General features: G+C 41.5%; 1 protein-coding gene across 3 annotated transcripts in view; it reads left to right on the top strand.

The window, feature by feature from the left end:
- ctnna2 (catenin (cadherin-associated protein), alpha 2) overlaps positions 1 to 21,046 on the top strand; it is a 524,553-nt gene that overhangs the window by 489,045 nt on the left and 14,462 nt on the right. For all 3 annotated transcript variants that reach the window (XM_029118384.2, XM_029118385.2, XM_034291172.1), the window contains 2 exons: positions 5,545 to 5,696; positions 8,734 to 8,847. In XM_029118384.2, the coding sequence (XP_028974217.1) occupies positions 5,545 to 5,696; positions 8,734 to 8,847 (266 nt within the window). The remainder of the gene's footprint in view (positions 1 to 5,544; positions 5,697 to 8,733; positions 8,848 to 21,046) is intronic.

The raw sequence follows: 21,046 nt of genomic DNA, 5'->3' as shown, positions 1-21,046 counted from the left end.
TGAAGGTCTACAATGCAGGAGAGTTATCACAAACATGCACTCTCTTACTCTATCCATCGCTTTCACAAGCACACACACACACACACACACAATAACACAGAAGTGCCTTTACCTTTACACAGTGCGCTTGTACAAACACACACACACACACACATTTTATGTTGATAATGTTAAATATGTCAGCTGTAGCACAAATGACATTCTCTCTTTCTTCCAACCGAAAGCAAATGTTTATGTATGACATTGAGGAGAGACGTGGTGTTGAATACAAAGTTATTGTGCATTTAAAAATCCTGTCAGGTGTGACTGACAATTCATAGTGCAGGAGCTCCAAAATGGCTGCTTATTTGGAAAAACATTTGAGAGGTAAGAGAGAGGCTCCGTCTAAAAGCAATCTCTGAAAATGGAGAGACATCTTTGAGGGCTATAAACTGGATAGCTAGTCAGAATCCAATGGTTCTGTCTTATTCTCTCCATATACATTTCTTTTGTCATAATTCTGGGAACATTTTGTTTATTTTCATTGGTGGATAACAATTTTACATGACCTGATGTTGTCAGACGTTTTAAACTTTGCCAGCATGTTCCTAAGAACTCTTCTGTTAATTGCATGACAATTTAAAAAAGATGTCCTGTAAGAAGCGTAGAGGCCCAAAATCAACAAATGGCCCTTGAATTTTTTTATTAAATGAATCCTATGGAATGACCAATGACTGTAGATTACGAAAGCTTTGGAGTTCAGAGTTTTGCTTTGAATGTCAACTGGGGGTTAAGCCAGATGCAGTGGGCAAAGTAACGTAATTTTATCTTGTTACAAGCCCCAGAAATGGCCCTATATCTATTTCTTGTCAAGATCACCACACAATGTTGATAGGTTGTGACTGCACTAAACATAATAAGGAAAACAACGTGTAACATTTTGAAACCGTTAACTTTTCTCTGTGTCTCATGTAAAGGTGTCTTAAGACACAATCATTAAGACACAGATGGTGAGCCAGAGGAGCAGGAAGCAGAGTAGAAAGCAGAGGAGCACAAAGAGAGGGGGCGCTAAAGATGAGGAAAGTGCCCTCTTCACCAGTGGGTCGTAGGTTTCGGATAAAAGCTGACTAGTGTATTGGAATAGGAGTCAGCAGTATAGTGTGTACAATAAGGCAGGACAGTTTAGCTGAGGTTAGGGCAAACTAGACCGCCAAGAGAGACTCGCAGGCAGAAGCCTCAGCAGCAGTTCAATCAAAAAGGGATATGTGTGTGTGTGTGTGTGTGTGTGTGCGTGTGTGTGCGTGCGAACCTCCAGTTCGAAGGTTAATGTTATGCTCAGTGATTTACAGCCTCTTGGTTGTTTGTGCGGAAGCCTGAACCGTTTTTTCTATTGTTTGTTTTTGATTTTTTTATGATGAGTCCATTATGTCACAGTGGGAGCCTAGCCGTCCTTGTGTGATCCTAGGCCTTCAGGATGTCTTGGTTGGCTGCGTGGAGCGTCCTGCTGTCTTGATTCCACTAAGCACTTTAAGCATTTAAGCATTCACTTCACTCATTGTTCTTTTCTGACTTTCTTCTTGATTTATACGTTTAGGAGGAGTAGGGAAAAGGAGGGGAATGCGGTCACGTTTAATTCCCTTCATCATTTCTCAAACGGAATGAGTGAAATTGCTCCTTCACCATCAGCAACTTTCCTCATTAAGCGTCTCAGGGAACATTTAAATATTTCTATTTAAAAAACCTTAGCCCCACAAAAAATTCCCAAAAGCCTATTTTACGCTTATCCAGTAAGTGGATTAAACTGAATAAGAAATAAAAAAGAGAGCGACAGGGGAAAAAATACAGAAAATAGTTTTGTAATACCTTTTATGTTTGGGGTATTTTTATTATGATTTTTTTTGGACAAGGTGATGTGTTTTCTGATTTACCTTTCTGACAAAACTCTAATTGATTATCATCACTTCATGGTGAACAGAAGTGAAGCTGTAAGGTGAATGACTAATATCACACAATGTGTTTGTTGGGGTTTTTCAGAGCATACACATTAGCTGGGCTGACACATTAAATGTCTTGTTGTTGTACTTAACCCTCTTTTAATTTTATTCCCTCTTAGCGTTCTCATTAGATCCTCTACTTCTGCTTTTTTTCAGATTTTTCTTCCTTCCTCATTTTACTTTAGCTTCCCTTCCTTTTCCTTTTCTTTAAATTGTGTCTTCTACTTCTTCTTCTTTCACCAGTAAGCCAGTGCCAAAATTATTCCCTCGCCAAACACATCCCTCTTATTTGTTTTGTCATGCCCTAAATCTTTTATCTATTTTTCAACAGCCTTTCAGAGAAGAGTATGCCTCCCCTTAATACATCACAAACTTTATGCAAGTGTCCTTCGTCGCCCCGTCCCCCCTTTTATGGGACAAAGACTAAGTGTAGTCATATAGCAAGGACAACCTGCGGATTGAAGAACTCATTGCTGAATCTGAAATCTGACATGACTAGGGCCCTTCAAGGGTATGGTGTGATGGTGTGTTGGCGCATGTGTTCATGCATTAGTGAAGAGGGTAAACATTTCAGTCTGTAAAGCTCAGATCAAGCAGGAACCCCCACCGGCAAGCAATGAAGCTCAGTTAGGAATGAGATGTGGTGAAAGTGTCACGTTTAAGGGGTCTTTTGCAGTTTGCCGGTCAGAGGAACTGTGGGGTTTAAGGCTAACCACTGTGAGATGTCTACATGTTTAATTCGGAATGTATCTAGCAATGGCGAGTTAACAGGAGTGAAGCAGTCACAGGGATGAGTGTTGAAGTAACAAAGCAGATGGCCATGTGCTAAATTATGTTGTTGTTGTTTTTTCATGGCAAGCCTGTAGACTGTTGTCATAGTTCAGGATCGGCACAATGGTCATTTGGATCATTATTATTAGTAGACAAGTAGTTCTGAGAGTTGTCCTTTTCACTTGAAATGGCGTGCCTTTTCGGCATGGTCATCAGTGAATAAAATACCATATGGAAGTGTAGAAAGCACTGCATACATTCTTCAGTTCTAAATAGTCTTCCAATGTTATGTGAGTTAAAAGATTGAATCCTATCGATGTTATTCTAACTGCTTGTGGTGGTTACAATGCATTTAACATTAGCCATTAAGTATGTTGTTTTATAAATGAGGGAATGAACCCTCCTTAATATTGCAGTACAGTGCAAGTCTTAGGCACCTGAAAGTGAAACTAAAGCCATTTATATGGGTATTGTCTATTTGTCAAATAAATATATATTCATAAAAATGTATCTTAGTTTCAGGTGTCTAAGACTTTAGCACAGTGCTGTATACTGTAGGTCCAGTATACTGTTCTGAAACTGTTCTGTTACCCGTGCCGTGCTTTGGTTGTAACTAGTAATAATTGAATAGGATGGCTGCTGGGGAGTTTTTTTGTAGAAGTTTGTACTTGGTTTATTACCCTTGAGGGTTTTTAAAGTGAGCACAAGTATCATGAATGTGATCCTGTATTGAACAGGCAGGCAGAGGAGACTGAATAAAATATGGGGTGATGTGCAATTTGGGTAAGGGTTGCGAGATTATCCCTGCAGCTCCATTCTGGATCATCTGAAGTTGGGACAAGAGCCATACTAAGATTGTTGTCAAGCAGAAAAGTTGAGATTTCCCAAGGCATATACCAGCTTTGCTGTATCCACAGTGGCTAAGAATGACTTGATCTTAGTCCATGTACCGAAGATAATTACACTTTCTTGATTTTACAGTAGTTGAAATAGAAGGTTAGAGTAAATAATTCAGAACGTTTCTGGTGATTGTAAAAGCCAAATTTATGTCACTATCCATGGACAGGAATTCTTTCTAGGTAATATGTCTGGTATTAGGGAAATAATTTTTTGCCTTCACATTTTAACAAACCTTGAATTAATGTTTTTTTAAAGCTAGGGGGAACAACTGCACACATTCATATTATAGTATGCTTTAAAAAGGTAATTTTCTCAAAGAACTTATCATTTGTATTATTTTCGGAATGATTTAAATGCAAATATTATTTAGCTTATCTCTGTCAGCTATTTAAACAATTTGTTTGACTGATATATTTGTCAGAGTCGAACCAAAGCATCAAAGCAACACATTAAACATTGCCTATATCAAATCATCATGATTTGTCTATGATTGTGTAGCCATCCCACTCAGTATGTTAATATATTTGCCTCTATTGCCCCGGCACCTATTCATACACAAGACCCCTTTCTGTGAACTCACAAAGAATATACAAATGTGCCATCTGCTTGCCAAACTTACTATTTCTGCTAAATGCCAGCCGTTGTTTTTGTAGAAGCATGAGGTTTTTTGTGTGGTAACCTTTTGTTTTGACGATTAATTTTTATTCACTCATCACAACACTGTTAGCTTGGGGGTATGTCAAATGGAGCTAACGAGTTAGCATGCTAGTGCCAACACTGTATGAGGCAATTGGCCTTCAACGAGTGCTATTGTTTTAGCATACTAACACTGACAGACTCATTAATGGCTGTCAGAAGAAACAACACGTTAGCATCCTGGTGTTGATACCCTGGTGATGTGCGTGTCAATTGGAGCAGGTCAACAGAAATAGCATTTTAGCATGCTGACAATAACATACCGATAAGGTGGATGGCAGAAAGCAGAGCCTACATGTTAACAATATAGTGCTCATGCATTGATTGGTGACAGACTGCTGCTTTCCTAGTAGCGCATCAAAGGTGAACTGGTTAGCTGATGTGCGAAGGGCAGCCAGGCACCTAATTCCTGCGATGCAGGATTTTGGGTGACATCTCACCGTTCTGTGCAAGAGACTGACAGGGCCGGGGACCCCCACTTCGGAAGAATGTGTTAGACGTGCAAAGTGTGTGTCCTTCGTCTGACCCCAAGACACACAATACACACGCAATGTCTCTTCTTGTTTTCCGCCTCTCACACACTAATGTTTCCAGGATTTTATGTTCCCAGAAGGTTTTGTTTTTTTGTAACTGTTTTCTCTCCCCTTCTTGTTCTTGTCTGTTACTCATTCTCTCTGTCCCATTGTTACGTATCCATGTCTCTTGTTCTGTCCATCACATTCAATGGTATTCATATCTCAAGTCACTCTCATTTCTTAATCCCTCTCACTCTTTCTGTCTCACTTCCTCTCATCCTACCCTCTCAACTCGTCACATCCTCTATCCCCCATCATATCTTCTGTCCATCACCTCATCCTCTTTCCATTCTTTTGTTCTATTTCCCCCCTCTCCATCTGTCTTTCATTGTCTCTCTCACCCCCATCTCTCCCATTCTCCCTCTCTTTCTCTTTCTCTCCCTTTCTCCCCATCTTTCTATTTATTTTCTTTCTGTCTCTCTCACCAGCACTCTTTATGCATATGCAGTACATTCTGTTTACCCCCCTCACTCTCAGTCAGTATGTGATCCACTAGTATATTTCAGTCTGAAATACTAAAGAAATCCACCACATTTCCAGTTGCACCCGAATCAAGTGAATTTTGGTCTCCCTTTTCAGTGCTATCTTTTCTCTCTCTCTCTCTCTCTCTCTCTCTCCCCCCCTTTCAGTCATGCCTCGTTTTGCAGAGCAAGTGGAGGTGGCCATTGAGGCACTGAGTACAAACCCCCCGCAGCCTTTTGAGGAGAACGAGTTCATCGACGCATCCCGTCTGGTCTACGACGGCGTCCGTGACATCCGGAAAGCTGTCCTCATGATCAGGGTATGTGTCACGTTTTCCTCCCGACCTCCGCCCTCTCAGCAGGAACTGCGGGGCGAGCCTTAATCGACACCGACATCAAACATTCACGTCCCACCTTTGACCAGTGTGTCCCTAAACAGCAGTGGGCAATGAACGAGGACGCCAGTCATTGACAGCGATGCACTTCCAATAGCTATGCCGTGCGTGAGCTTGAATGTTAATTGTTCAAAGTTAAAGCATGTCCCAATTGATTTACATGGAATATTCTGAGTGTGCATGAATGTACTAAGCAAATATAGGCGATTCTGATTCTGAAGCAGATTTATGGGAAAAGGATACAGTAGTATTGGTAAGTTTCCAACCGCCTGCTGCTCCAGATCCTGTACTGAACTGGTCTTAATGTCTTAACAAAGTATATTGAACAGTGATAATTTGCCACTCGACCACAAAACACTACGGTTTCACAGTGGTCTTTTAGCTAGACAGTTTCCATCCCTCCTGGCCCCCTTCTTCCATCACCATCATGCTAATTCATTTAACTTGAGACTGCTGGAAAGTTTCCCGGTGGAGCTGTGAGAAAAACCTCATTACAAAGAAATATTTTTATGTTGGTAAATAATGTAAAACAGGGGCTTTGAATCATCCGAGAGCGACCAACCAGTCTAATAATCTCCTCCAAGTTCAATTACTTTCAGATTTGGCGGACTACGTGTTCTATTCCCGTTGTTGTGTAGTCTATGTTCAGTAATACAGTGTGTAGCCTTTCAAGTGAAATATGTCAGTGTGAATCTTCTGAGGGATGTTTGCTTTGTGTTTGTTTCCTTGCCCCAATGTAAACGGATGTACATGGGTTTCTTAAGAAATGGATTTCTTTAGAAACTGCTGGCAAAGCCTAGTTGTAGCCTAGCTACAACAGCAGTGGATTATGGAGGCAATTCTCCACGGTGCTCCGTTCAGTCGGTTAATATGGCAGTGTGTGGAAGGTTAATAAAAAAGCACATTCAACACGCGCACAATCAAACACACAACACAACATGCAGCACGATTAAACTAAAACATGACTCCAATGTTTCAGTTAATTCACACACACAAAGAGAACTTACAAGACAATTTAATGTGTCGGGATAAACTCTTTGTGACAAAGGGGAAATAATGGACCCGCAGTATACACAAGCAGTCAGACCTTGTCTGAGATGCAGCCCAAATGGCATCCTATTGCCTTTATAGAGCTCCGTGTGGGAAGTATGGTTCCATTTTGGACTTGGACTGGATGACTGCTAGCTTGTATCTCCTGCAGGTGTGTCTGTTAAATTGTTCTGTTCTTTTGTTCGCAAGCATCTTGCGTAAACAACAGGGTTGGAATGTCAATACTATCTTCTCATCTATGTTCCACACAAATAATGGATGTGCGTGGTATTGACATTGTCGGATAGCGAGTCCGAAATCATTACCACCTTTCTATCATGTGGACACACAAAACCTGAGAAAAATGAGAAACATATGTTGTTCGATTTTTTTAAATAAAATGAAAGCCTTGCAGAGGGTACTGTGCATTTATTCACTGGAAACAGTATTAATGGTTCTACCTTGACAACGCTATGAAGAACTCTTTTATATTTGGCGGATTCTTCAGAGAAACGTTTGTGAATGGGTTTCTCTGAAGAAGCCTTATTAGCTCTTAAAATGTAATTCTTTATGACAAGGGAATTCCTGGTTCACAAGCCTCATCAGGCAAGCAATTTCCATTATGCAGGTGATCATTCCTACTGAAACCCAGTTCGGATATAGGATAACCAACAAGTGGAATTATTAATCACCTTCATCCTGTATTTAAAGCTTGCCTTCTAAGGAATCATCAAAGAAACCTTTCTTCCAAAAATGGTGGCTAGGATATTAACGGTTTGAACTTAAAACCCTTTGTCTTACAAAGAACAATTCCGCCCAAAAAAGTGTTACTGAGATCAGAACTGTTCTTTGTAAAAAGATCTCCCTCTGCAAATAACTCTTTTGGAGACGTATAACGTCTTCCAACCATGACTACGATACACGCTTGTGTGGCTGGTTCAACATTGGCAGACTTTCAGCATCTCTTCTTAAAAAGCAGCTTTTTAATAAAGGTAATGTCAGGGATTGGACTAGAGGTCTCTTAAGTATGTAGAGAAGATTAATATGTCTGGTGATGAGGATTGTTGCCATGGTGACAGTAGCATTGTCGTCTAAAGGACAAACACAGCCTGTTGTTCCACACTTCCTGTCACTTCTCTGCTTCCCGATTGGCCTACAGAAGTCACATCTCCTTGAGTTCAGCCAATCTTCATCATGAGATCACGAACAGACAGTTGAGAATTAAACCAAAAGAAAGAAAGAAAGATCTCCTGAGGCGGTTTACCTTCCCCGCCCTTTTTGCCTTTTGTAGGAGGGGGGGGGGGGACTTTATAGTGCCCTTATGCACAGTGTAAACCCCCAGCGAGACACAAAAAAAAAATGATGCAAGCGACTTGAAACCCAAGCGTATAAAAAAGGCAGCTGAATAATTTAGCACAAAGAGATCTGACTTGATGTTCATCTCCCGCCCTCTACCCATCATGTGACCAGAAGGCCCATTCTGCCCTCTACCCGTCATGTGACCAGAAGGCCCCTTCTGCACTCAACCTGTCATGTGACCAGAAGGCCCATTCTGCCCTCTACCCGTCATGTGACCAGAAGGCCCATTCTGCCCTCTATCTGTCATGTGACCAGAAGGCCCATTCTGCCCTCTACCCATCATGTGACCAGAAGGCCCATTCTGCCCTGTCCCCGTCATGTGACCAGAAGGCCCATTCTGCCCTCATACTCTGCTAGCGGACTCTTTAAATGGCAACCAAGCACTGGGCTTTTGCGTGGGCGTGTATCTCCTGCATGCACCGGAATGGCGGCGGCGCGGCACGTGCTGTGTTTTTTTTGGCAGTGCAGCCTGTGTCTATCGCTAACATTCCCTCTTCTCCCCCCTCTTTCTTTTCTCCCCCCTCCTCTTCATTTCCTCTATCTCCCATGCGCCTGTCATTTATACCCTTTGTAGACACCTGAGGAGCTGGAGGATGACTCTGATTTTGAGCAGGAGGACTACGACGCTCGCAGCAGGACCAGTGTCCAGACAGAGGATGACCAGCTCATTGCCGGACAGAGCGCCAGGGTGAGTGGATCTCCTGATAATACATATTATAAACCGAGTAAACAGTGACCTATGGAATGCTCTATAACATATGTAGAATAAATTACATCTGTTGGGTTTCATTTATTAGGAGACCCATTAGTTTGTACACCTACAGCTGCAAGCTTAGGGTCTTGTGTAGCTCAGATGGTAGAGCGTTGTGGTTCCAACAAGAGGGTTGTGGGTTTGATTCACTTAGGAGGGGCGGGAACTAAAAATCTATGAAATGTATGCACTAGTTATTCTGGCTCAGAGCACCTGCTAAATTTAAATGAACCTCAAAGATGTGTCGTAGCCATAACAATGAGCTGCAGAACACCTCTCTAGAATTAGGTCTGGAACATTCCATGACTCGAACGTGCCCACATCCATTTTCGTCCGAGGGCTGTCACAGTGGTCGCTATCCAAAGGTCATTTTGGTACCTCAATCACTTGTTTCCACAATAGTGCTGACCTGAACTGTAATGTGCCAGCTCAGCTCTTTTCCTTCCCCATTGGTCTCACCTGTACAGTTCCAGCAACTTCTGGGAGATTCATAACAAGGCCGGCCCATTCAAGCTATGCTTGGCCCGGATTGACTCGCGCTCAATAGTGTATAAACAGTGTTGCTGTAGCCCATCATATCGCAGGTTGGCCTTGCATGTCATTAACTATAGCCTTGTAGCGGAAATTGATTACTTTCTCTCATTCCAATCCATCAGTCAATCAAGTAACTTTTATCAATAACACATTTACTGTATAAAGACCACAAAAATACATTTAGTGAAAAGGGTGTGTTATGAATAAAAAGGAAGGGGCACAATTCCCAGTGGATTCTTTTTTTATGATCCCACAATTTAAATCCCCCTTCCCATCTTACATTAAATGACAAACGATCATAGCCCAGTGTGATTTTGTGTTTAGTTTTATTTCTGCTTTACAATTTCACTTGGGAGGATGGGAGACAGGTGTAAAGTTGCGAAAGTGAAATTGAAGCCCTGGCAATTATCGAATCCCCACACTGATATTACTGGGAATGCACATAGGAAACATTGCCAAGCTTGGATAGAGCCAGCCATCACCGGAGCTTTGGGCTTTGCACGATTTGTTTTAATGTATTATTTGTTCACCAGGGCTCTGCTTAAAGTACATTAGAAGGGTATCAATGCTCATTACCCCTACAGTGGGGAGAACGGTTGGCGGTTAGGGTTGGTGCACGGTGAATGGATTGCGGGTTGCCGGACGGCAGGGAAAGGTTTGGCCTCATGCCTTCCCTGGTCCTATGAGACCTACTACCTCAGGGTGAGCATGCAGAGGGAGAAATAGATGGAGAGAAAACGGGAGAGAGAGAAAGAGGCAATAAAATAAGACGGCATGGAAAATTCGATTGAATAGACAGAAATAAATCCAGAAAAAAAGAGAAAGAATTGAGAGAGAAACATAGAGGGTGAGGGATATAAAGAAAGAGAGAAAGAAAGATAGGGTGAAAGAAAGACAGAAAGAGAGGGAGGGAGGGAAAGAGAAAAAGTTATGAATGGTAATGTGAAGGGAGAGTAGATATATTGAAATGAACCCAAAACCCATTGGCACCAACTGTCTTCATAAACACCAGCGCGCGCACACACACACACACACACACACACACACACACACACACACACACACACACACACACACATGACACTTCAACCACCTCCTCCTCGCTCCAAATGAAGCTGGTAGAAAGTTGAAAGCCAAAGAAAACAGGCCAAGAGAGCAGTTGCATCAAACTCCATGAGCATAACAACTAACTTTGGCCATAAGGGAAGGACGACTTTGTATGATACTTTTAGGAGAGCAGACATCCGTCGTTCCGGAAGACTGTAATGGGATTCTGCAGGGGGTCTGGCACCTTCTCGCATCAGGGTGAGATGTGGGGACAGTTCGGTCTCCTCAAATCCCACTGAGTTGCCCACGGTGTCCCGCGATTCGCTAACACACACACTCACAGACAGAAACACACACACACACACACAAAAACAACTGTCACTCACTGCAGACATGCCCACGACCTCCTGCAGAGAGGGCCATCTGAGCTTAAACAATTCACACAGAGTTTATCAAGTCGAATTACAGGGGGTTGCCACTTGACAGGAACTGACTCTGTTCATACAGAGATGTGCAATACCGTTCAAAAGTTTGGGGCACTTGTCTTCCGTAGAAAAGCAACAAAAAATTGTCAATTAAAATAACATCAAATTGATCAGAAATAGTGTAGACATTGTTATAGCTGTAAATGAGTATTGTAGATGGAAATGGCAGATTTTTATGGAATATCTACATAGGCGTACAGAGGCCTATTATCAGCAACCCTCAGTCCTGTGTTCCAACAGGATTGTATTTGCTAAACAGGTTTTACTATTCCTTCAGAGATGTTTTTCTCTGTGGTTTAGGGTGGTCTAACGGGCAGAGCTGATGTCTCCAGTGCACATGTAGTACTGCAGCATTTCTTCAAGTCCAGCTCACTGCTCTGTCGTCACAAAAAAGGTTCTTTATGAAAAGATATCATAAATAAAATCTTTATGTCCCGCAAACCATTATCATGAACCAAAAATGCATATTATTCTAAACATATCCCCAATTTGAAACCTAATTTCTAATCCAAAAAAGTATTGTTTTTCCTCATGGGGACTGGCAAATGTCCCCCCTAGGTCTCTTATTTTACTAGGCCTTGTGGTACTTACAGAAGTATAGTAAAAGGACACACACTTGCGCATACACTTAAACACACCAATTTGAGTGATTGGCCTAACTACATGAAAGCTAAGGCCAGCCTAGCTGCGGGTGTCCTGCCCACTCCATTCTCACGGTCATGTGAAGTGAACATTGGCCCCATGTTGTTATCAGAACCGACAAGGGGGAAGGTGATCCGGCATCATCTGTGCATTCTCAGTGTGAGCTGACAGGACGGCCATGATGTCCAGGTTTAACACCCACGGCTGCTTTCAGGCTGGTCGAATAGGGAGTATCATGCAGCAGTCACTGCGCTGACAAGAGGTCTGCCATCTCTCGCAGTCTGTCAAACACGAACACGCATGCACGCACACAGATACAAGTTTGCCTTTTTCTCGCCTTTGTTACTCTCTGAATATGTAATACACGTATTGAATACATATTCACTAACTCTCTCATTTTCTGTCATTCTGTTTCTCTCTTTGTGATTCTGATTCTTTTCCGCTCTGTCTTTTCTCGGTTGTATATCTCACTATTGCTTTTTTTCCTGTTCTTTTCTCACTGTCTTTTTCTCTGTCCTCTATACAGTGGCTTTGGAAAGTATTCAGACCCCTTCACTTTCTCCACATTTTCATGTGTTATAGACCTCATTTATGAAGATAGTTTATATTTTGCCTCAATCCAAACACAATACTATTATGAAAAAATTATGAAAAAGTAAAAAACACATTTTTAGTTATAGAAGACACTCCTGCCTGAAGCACTCCAAAAACATGAGGAAAAATGTCTGTTTTGATGAAGCCAAAATCTAACTATTAGACCTTAATGCCGACTGTCTGGCAAAAACAAGGTACTGATAGCTAATAGCATATCTATGTTGAAACATGGATATGGAAGCACCATGCTTTATTTACATTTTATTTATTTACCTACCTATATTTATCTACCTTTAAAGATAAATAAATTAAGACCAATGTCTCTTTTACAGCTGAGCCCTGTAGTACAACAATAGAAACACATACAAAATGCAAATAAAACATAAAAACAATTTGCAATAAAAAAAGAATCCATAAGAAATGTAACATGTTCTGGCCCTTCTAGGTGTCACTTCCAGCCAACAGAAGCATATAATAGACAGTGATGAGCGGGAACATTTTCACAACTGAAGCAATGCAAGGCCGAAGGATAAACTCTAAAGATTTCTGTACAGAAGTAGAGGCGTGCATATATACTAGATCACCATAATCTAGTAGTGAAATTGCTGCACTAACAGACCAGAATAAATGTGTTTGCTGTTAAACTTACTTGGCAACAAAACTCTTTCTGATTCTGAAATAAAACTTTCTTGCCCAATATCCTTTCTATGCTGATGTCACAGTCATGATTTATTCCTATAAAATAAACCAAATTTAATCTTCAGCTTTTTCACCATCTCATTAAAATTGGTTTTAAAAGACAGATTTTCATCTAACCAAATCCCAAGGTATTTTTAAGAAGCAACACATTTTAAGTTTTCCTTATTCAGTACCAACCTACAGTCTATAAGAACTGTTTGTATCAGTTGGAAATCCGACTCCTGGTGTGCATTTTATTCAAGAGAGGAAGCCGTAGCGTATAGTGCTGTGTCATTAGCATAAAGGAAATGCAGTTTTTTAAAGAGTTACATATTTCCTTTATATATAGAGTGAACAATATAGAAATGCTTCTCTGGAGCAGGGACTAGTCAAGATTTAGGGAAGGATATAAAGAGCAAAATACAGAATAGTCCTTGAAGAAAATCAGATCCAGAGTGCACAGAACCTCAGACCTGGGCAAAGATTCATTTTCAGCAAGTCTGCAAATTTCCTTGAGTGGGCCAGCCAAAGCCAGGCCTTGAACCCAATTGACCTGATCTGTGGGGAACGCCGTTCATTGACGTTCCCCATCCATGACAGAGCTTCAGAGGATCTATAAGGAGGAATGGGAGAAACTCCCCAAATCCAGATGTAAAAAGCTAGCAATGGCATACGGAATATTTTTGTACTACAAAACATATTTTAGCTTTTTGAATATGGGATATTATCAGTAGATTGATGGCAACTCTGAATACTCTCTGAAGGTACGATATACCTCAGTGATTCCATTCCATTTATTTTAACATGGCGTCCCCCCACATCAAGAAAAAAAATCTATTATCAAAATGTTTTGTTCGACAAATGTACAGGGTACAACAACTTTTCAAGGGTATTTAGCTCATTGTGCTATTTTCTGCATGCGATTTGAGAAACACAGATCACACTGTCATGGTAACCAGAGCCACCGATATGCTGTAAGCAGAAGAGCTTTACGAGATGCACAGACGTCCTTTACACGTTCGAAAAAACAGTTATTTTCCCTGTGAGCACTGCATGCGAAACAAATCTTGTTCTCTTGGTTCGAAAAACGAATTATTTTAGAGTGTATGTCTCTATAGAAGGAAGGAGATAGAGATCACCATAGGAACGCACGTTGAAGGTATAGTCGTTTGTTTGCTTGACTACATTCATTTCAGTTAAAACATATATTATTCTCACCTCGTTTGGATGTAGCCACCACTGTATCCCCAGTTATATTGAGAAACAATGGCTTAAGGCAAACCATGTTTTGCTTGGTAACTAGCTAACTTTTCCCATGCTAGCTAGTTGTTCATCTGACATTAATAATGACCTAAATGGATCAGTTTTTTCTTTCTGAAGTAATGTTTGCAGCAAAAGAGAATGGGGGAGCAGGGACAATTGTGTCAGATAGCTATTCTGACCTAAATAACCTAATTAATTAGGAGAAACTGATTAGTACCAGGGCAGAGAGGAGAGGAAAAAAGATATGGCGATAATGGAAGAGGAATAGAAGAGAGAGGAACTGAGTAAAGAAGAGATGGAGAGGAAGAGATGGAGAGGAAGGAATAGAAAGAAAGGTGAGGGAAAGAAAGGAAAGAAGAGATGGAGCTAAAGGAGGAGGTCAACGGTCCCCCATCAATAAGCATAACTATACTATACGGTCCTCCAAAATGAATAGGCAGCCATTTTGTGTTGTCCCTAGCTACAGGCTTGTTGTTGCTACCTCCCTGTCTCACTCACCCTCACTCTCTATCCTTTTCTACCTATCTCTTCCCATTTCTCCACCTCTGTTTCTTTTGCCATTTACCCCACCATCCCACCTTCACTCGGCCCTTTGCCTATGTACCTTTGTTTCATCAAATGACTATTCCCCATGCTGTACTCCGCTTGTCACTTCTATTATACTTACGCTTAGAACTAGGTTATTAGAGTGAAATGTGCATAATAAAAAGAGGTCCCAAATACACAGAGGCCTGCCTTGCTCGCTCACACTTTGAGATAGACACAAACACCCCCCCTCTCAAAAAAATTATTTGATCACCCCGTTGATAGGTCACCCATAAAATTGAACTTGCGAGTGTCTGGGCAGTTTATTTCAAATGAAACACATTAAAGTCATTCCACGACGGCCCTGCCTGTGAAGAAACCCGGAAAGCGGCCCACCTAATCCCCGCAGACACAGGCCCAGGCGCCCAGTGTATTGGCACGCGCTCTATAGGATGGGATTTGTCAGTGCGCTAAGCTCCCTAGGCCTGCTCTTGTTGTTATCAGTAAGCAGGGGAAGGGATTTGGGGATAAGTGAATTCTGGAGAGCGCAAGAATATAACAAATAGACCCTCCCACCACCCCCCCGTGACATACCAATTGGCCCCTTTTGGTTACCCTTTTCCCTCCAAAGAGGTTTGAGCTTCATCCTGCTTTGTTTTTTTTTTTTGTAAGAGAGAGTTTGAGCACCAAACAAAACCTTTGAACCGGTATTTATTTTTCATCGAATGTCGGGGATGTTTCCCTTGAATTAAACAGGATGGAAAGTTGTCTATACACATTTTAGGTCACTGGTAAACCCTTAATTGCCATCAATGAAAAGTAAAACATTTTAGAAACAGTCCATCTATTTCAGTCGAATTCCAAACCCCATAATTTAAATTTGTTTGCCATGTATATTGTGGGAAATGTAGTCAAACTGCTCCAAACCCCCATATGTCCCTCGCTGCAGATGAATGTTACGATATAAATTAGCTTCATAAATCTAACATCAACTAATAAATCACTGGTGCTCTATTTGCTGCTCTTCTATCTGCAACATTTAGAACTGTTTCTATACTGAACGTAGCCCAACTCTGAAGTAAAATAATCCTTAAAGATATTCTGTCAAATGATAATAGGGATATCGTATTGAGATTTGAAGTTTTTGTTTTGGCTTTTTTATATGGACTTTTTTTTTATGGAAACCAATTCAATAACTCTCATATTAGAATACAAGATTTTCCCAGCTTAAAATAATTCTGTACTATAGTTCCATATCATGAAATCATTCTTAAAGGATTATTTTACTAGGGGTGTAGGAGCCACCCAGCCATAGCTGGTCATGGTACCATGACAGAGAAGCCAACTCTTTAAGTCAAGTAGTTTATCACACTAGAGAAGCCAACCATTTAAGTCAAGTAGTTTATCACGTTAGAGAAGCCAACCCTTTAAATCAAGTAGTTTATAATGATAGGCGAACCAACACTTTAGGTCAAGTCGTTTTTAACGATAAAGAAGCCAATCCTCGTAGGAAAATACAGTAAACATAAAAGACCATGAAAATTACATGACTTGAAAGTGATATGTAGTATGATCATTTAAGTGACAAGTTTTTCATTTTTTGGGCTGTTTCGTCCAGCACGTTGTATTTTAAATGAAAAAATAACTTAGAGTTAAATGCAGACTGTAGGCTTTAATTTCTAGGTATTTACACAAAATATTATTTAAAAAAAAAACTATCCTAAGTTGAGGGTCTGTGACAAACCTGGAATACATGGAAAGAAATTAAATATCTGACAAATGCTATATGTTTACACAAATGTGTGTGTTCATATACTGCACCTTTCCTCATGTATTTCACAGATGAAATGCATTTCATAGCAAAATGCCTAATCAGGGATTTAATATTTCATCTTTGTCTGAAATGGCAAACATAGTATATTGTTTTCTATGTCAAACACATGCATTTGTGTGTGTTTCCTTACTACAGAAACAGTGTTAACAGAGGGAAAAATGTGTAAAGGGCAGCAGACCAGATTTACATACAGTGGGGAGAACAAGTATTTGATACGCTGCCGATTATGCAGGTTTTCCCACTTACAAAGCATGTAGAAGTCTGTAATTTCTTATCATAGGTACTCTTCAACTGTGAGTGACAGAATCTAAAAAAAAAAATCCAGAAAATCACATTGTCTGATTAAGTAATTATTTTGCATTTTATTGCATGACATAAGTATTTGATATATCAGAAAAGCAGAACTTAATATTTGGTACAGAAATCTTTGTTTGCAATTACAGAGATCATAGGTTTCCTGTAGTTCTTGACCAGGTTTGCACACACTGCAGCAGGGATTTTGTCCCCCTCCTCCATACAGACCTTCTCAAGATCCTTCAGGTTTTGGGGCTGTCGCTGGGCAATACAGACTTTCAGCTCCCTCCAAAGATTTTCTATTGGGTTCAGGTCTGGAGACTGGCTAGGCCACTCCAGGACCTTGAAATACTTCTTACAGAGCCACTCCTTAGTTGCCCTGGCTGTGTGTTTCGGGTCGTTGTCATGCTTGAAGACCCAGCCTTCAATGCTCTTACTGAGGGAAAGAGGTTGTTGGCCAAGATCTCGCGATACATGGTCCCATCCATCCTCCCCTCAATACCGTGCAGTCGTCCTGTCCCCTTTGCAGAAAAGCATCCCCAAGAATTATGTTTCCACCTCCATGCTTTATGGTTGTACTCATCCTTCTTCTTCCTCCAAAAATGGCGAGTGGAGTTTAGACCAAAAAGCTCTATTTTTGTCTCATCAGACCACATGACCTTCTCCCATTCCTCCTCTGGATCATCCAGATGGTCATTGGCAAATTTCAGACGGGCCTGGACTTGCGCTGGCCTGAGCAGGGGGACCTTGTGTGCGCTGCAGGATTTTAATATATGACGGCGTAGTGTGTTACTAATGGTTATATTTGAGACTGGGGTCCCAGCTCTCTTCAGGTCATTGACCAGGTCCTGCCGTGTAGTTCTGGGCTGATCCCTCACCTTCCTCATGATCATTGATGTCCCACGAGGTGAGATCTTACATGGAGCCCCAGTCCGAGGGAGATTGACTGTCATCTTGAACTTCTTCCATTTTCTAATAATTGCGCCAACAGTTGTTGCCTTCTCACCAAGCTACTTGCCTATTGTCCTGTAGCCCATCCCAGCCTTGTGCAGGTCTACAATTTTATCCCTGATGTCCTTACACAGCTCTCTGGTCTTGGCCATTGTGGAGAGGTTCGAGTCTGTTTGATTGAGTGTGTGGACAGGGGTCTTTTTTACAGGTAACGAGTTCAAACAGGTGCAGTTAATACAGGTAATGAGTGGAGAACAGAAGGGCTTCTTAAAGTAAAACTAACAGGTCTGTGAGAGACGGAATTCTTACTGGTTGGTAGGTGATCAAATACTTATGTCATGCAATAAAATGCAAATTAATTACAAAAAGTCAGACAATGTGATTTTCTGGATTTTTGTTTTAGATTCCGTCACTCACAGTTGAAGAGTACCTATGATAAAAATGACAGACCTCTACATGCTTTGTAAGTAGGAAAACCTGCAAAATCGGCAGTGTATCAAATACTTGTTCTACCCACTGTTTATGTTGCAGCAGCACATTTTCTACATGTTTTTAGTTTGCCAGACACTTATGCAGAGCATCTTAAATTACTAAGTAATCACATGTTGTTGTACTGCCACCCTGGCATAGATAGCACTTTTGTCTATCAACTGGATTACACTTACTACCTTTAAAAGGCTGGACCACCCTAGGCCACAAACAAATGTATGGGTCTACAGTATGCTCTTTTTCCTCTGCCTAGATGGTGAAACTATTTTCTGGCAGGATGTCTGTGCTACAACATTGTATTTTGGGCCCTAGCTTGTGACCTGACTTTGGTGATAGCGTAGATGGATTGTCAGTGACTCTTTCGGCGATGAGCCCTATCCGTCAAGGCCTTTTGCGGTCCTGTGCGTTGGTGGGTGTTGGATCCAGCCAGGATGTCTTCTTCTGCGCAGTGGTTAAAGGTGACTGGAATGTGTTTATGCCAAAATCCTGTTGCCTTAGGAAATAAGAGGAGTTGCTGGGCCTTCCTGATTGCAGCATTCTTTTTGGCCAACCATGTCAGCTCGGAGGAGAAGGTTATGTCTAGAAACATCACTGCTACCTCAGTTTGTTGCTGACCCAAGACCATTTCTACATCAGTTTTCTCAGTCTTTTGTTTTTGTATTCACTGTGGTTTTTCTGATGAACAATTCCTGTATTAGTATGATTTTGTGGGGTCTGGTTATACAACCGTTCCAAAGTTTGGGGTCACTTAGAAATGTCCTTATTTTCCAAGAAAATGTACAGTACATATGTATCATTTGAATTTCTACATCTGAACTATGGACAGTATATACTAGATAGACTAAACTGATAACAAATGGATTTGGGACTTAAGCCAATCAAGCAGGCATGTTTTTTCTTACATCAGCAGTTTTCACATATTTCCTTAAAGAGAATCAGGATGTACTGTTGAAATCGGATTTGAATGTTTAATTTCAGAATGTTTAATTTCAGTATATAAAAAAAAATTATGAGTCACACACTAGAGATGCGCTAGCACACACAACTCACATTCTTTACCAGATAAACTTCCTAACATGTCTTTAGCTGCACACTATTTTGAAAAGCTAGGGACAACCTGCACTTCCGGTTTCAAAATGCTTGGTTACATTGTACACTACTTACTAGACGTCTGTCCGTCCTCGGCTCAGCTGGTGCCCCGTTTAATGAGTGATAAGTGAATAATGAACGTAGCGCTGGAGACGAAAGGCTAATGTTTAACCCTTACCTGTAGGGTTCAATGGCGTAGCGGCACACCCACGAGTCCCAAATCGTCTCAATACCCCCCTGCTGGCCTGCCAATTACCCAGTCAGTGGTGTTCCTCTTGGTAGAATCTTTCCCTTTATATCTCCTTATTTCTTCCTATTTTCTCTCTCTCTTCTTTCTCTATTCCTCTCTGTCACTCTTTCACTCTGTGTACACGCGCCTGTCACGTTTGATTCCACTTGGAGTATGGTTGGTCGAAGGTGCTGTTCATTAGGGCATGTCGGTATTCCGTGTCCATGAAGAGTGTTACAGGAGAAATCTTCCCCGGAGGAATTTCCCACTTCACCCTTGTAATCGTTGGTTCCTGTTGGGTTGAAGTACAGACTGTCACTGGCATTCCCATGTTGTTCATGAATGGGATGGGATCAAGCTGTATGATGCGTGTTTTGGCCTAGACCAACTGATGAAATCCACACTCACCACTGTAGGGGAGACTGTTGTTTGTATGTTTGCGTTGGTTTCGATTCACTGCCAGCCTGAGGCACGCAAACATGGGCACTTGCCCAGTGGCTCTTCTGTCGATTCTTCACCTCCTTCGAAAGAATCCCATTGGAGCAGGGAATCCGAGTGGAACGTCCTCCTCTTCCAGTGCTTTGTAGAGAGAGCTGAGGGCCGGATTTGAGAAAATACTATTTGAAGATGAGCCATCCCATTTTGAAAGTGAAACGTGCATGGCCGCGGCAGCGAAATGGTGAAAGCGGTTCCACTTGGACAGCGCCGCCAAAAATATTATAATATCTGGCTCAGTAGAGAGACCGATCAGTAGGTCCACATCTGGTGCCATCTAGTCTCCGATGACACCAAGGCGAGCATTGCCACTCACCCCCCCCTTCTCTCTCACACACACTCTCTTCCTTCCGTTTTGTAGGCATTTTTTGAGAGGAGCATGAATCATTTTGATGCTGTTTTTATTCTCTTCCTCACACCTTCTCAAACGGACAGGCGAAAAGGTGATGCACGTTCACACTGAGCTCACCCTGCTGGTCGCCCCCACACCAGCTTTGCTGTGAGAGAAATGGGGGAGAGATAAAGACAGACAGAGAGAGACAGACAGGACGTGATGAGTATGCAATTGAGATCTTTTCACAGAGCTTAGGGAGGGTGAGGTTAAAAACGATATCAACCATGCAACCGATACTTAATCTCCCTCTTTCCTCTTCTGTTGTGAATCAATAGTACAAACCAAATAAAGGCCAAATTACTTTTCTCCCCCGCACTCACCTCGTTGACAGAACTCTGAACAAATGCATTATTCATTTGACGGGCGTTAGGAAGTAAAGTAATTAGACATTTATCTTCCAAATAATATTGGAGCCCCTACTGCATCGGTGACCTTGCCTTGAGATTCATGCCACCTAGGACCCACATAGAAATGGCTATGGCAAGCGAGCCAAATGGATTCTCACTGAAAAATGAACAGAGGGATAGATTTTTTCTCTTTATGAGTTTAGGATGTCAAGGGGTTTTGAGTGCTGGGTGATTAATCGTCAAGTT

This window comes from Esox lucius, chromosome 25, assembly GCF_011004845.1.
Source record: "Esox lucius isolate fEsoLuc1 chromosome 25, fEsoLuc1.pri, whole genome shotgun sequence".
Classification (NCBI taxonomy): Eukaryota; Metazoa; Chordata; class Actinopteri; order Esociformes; family Esocidae; genus Esox; species Esox lucius.
This window is presented reverse-complemented; position numbering and strand designations above follow the sequence as displayed.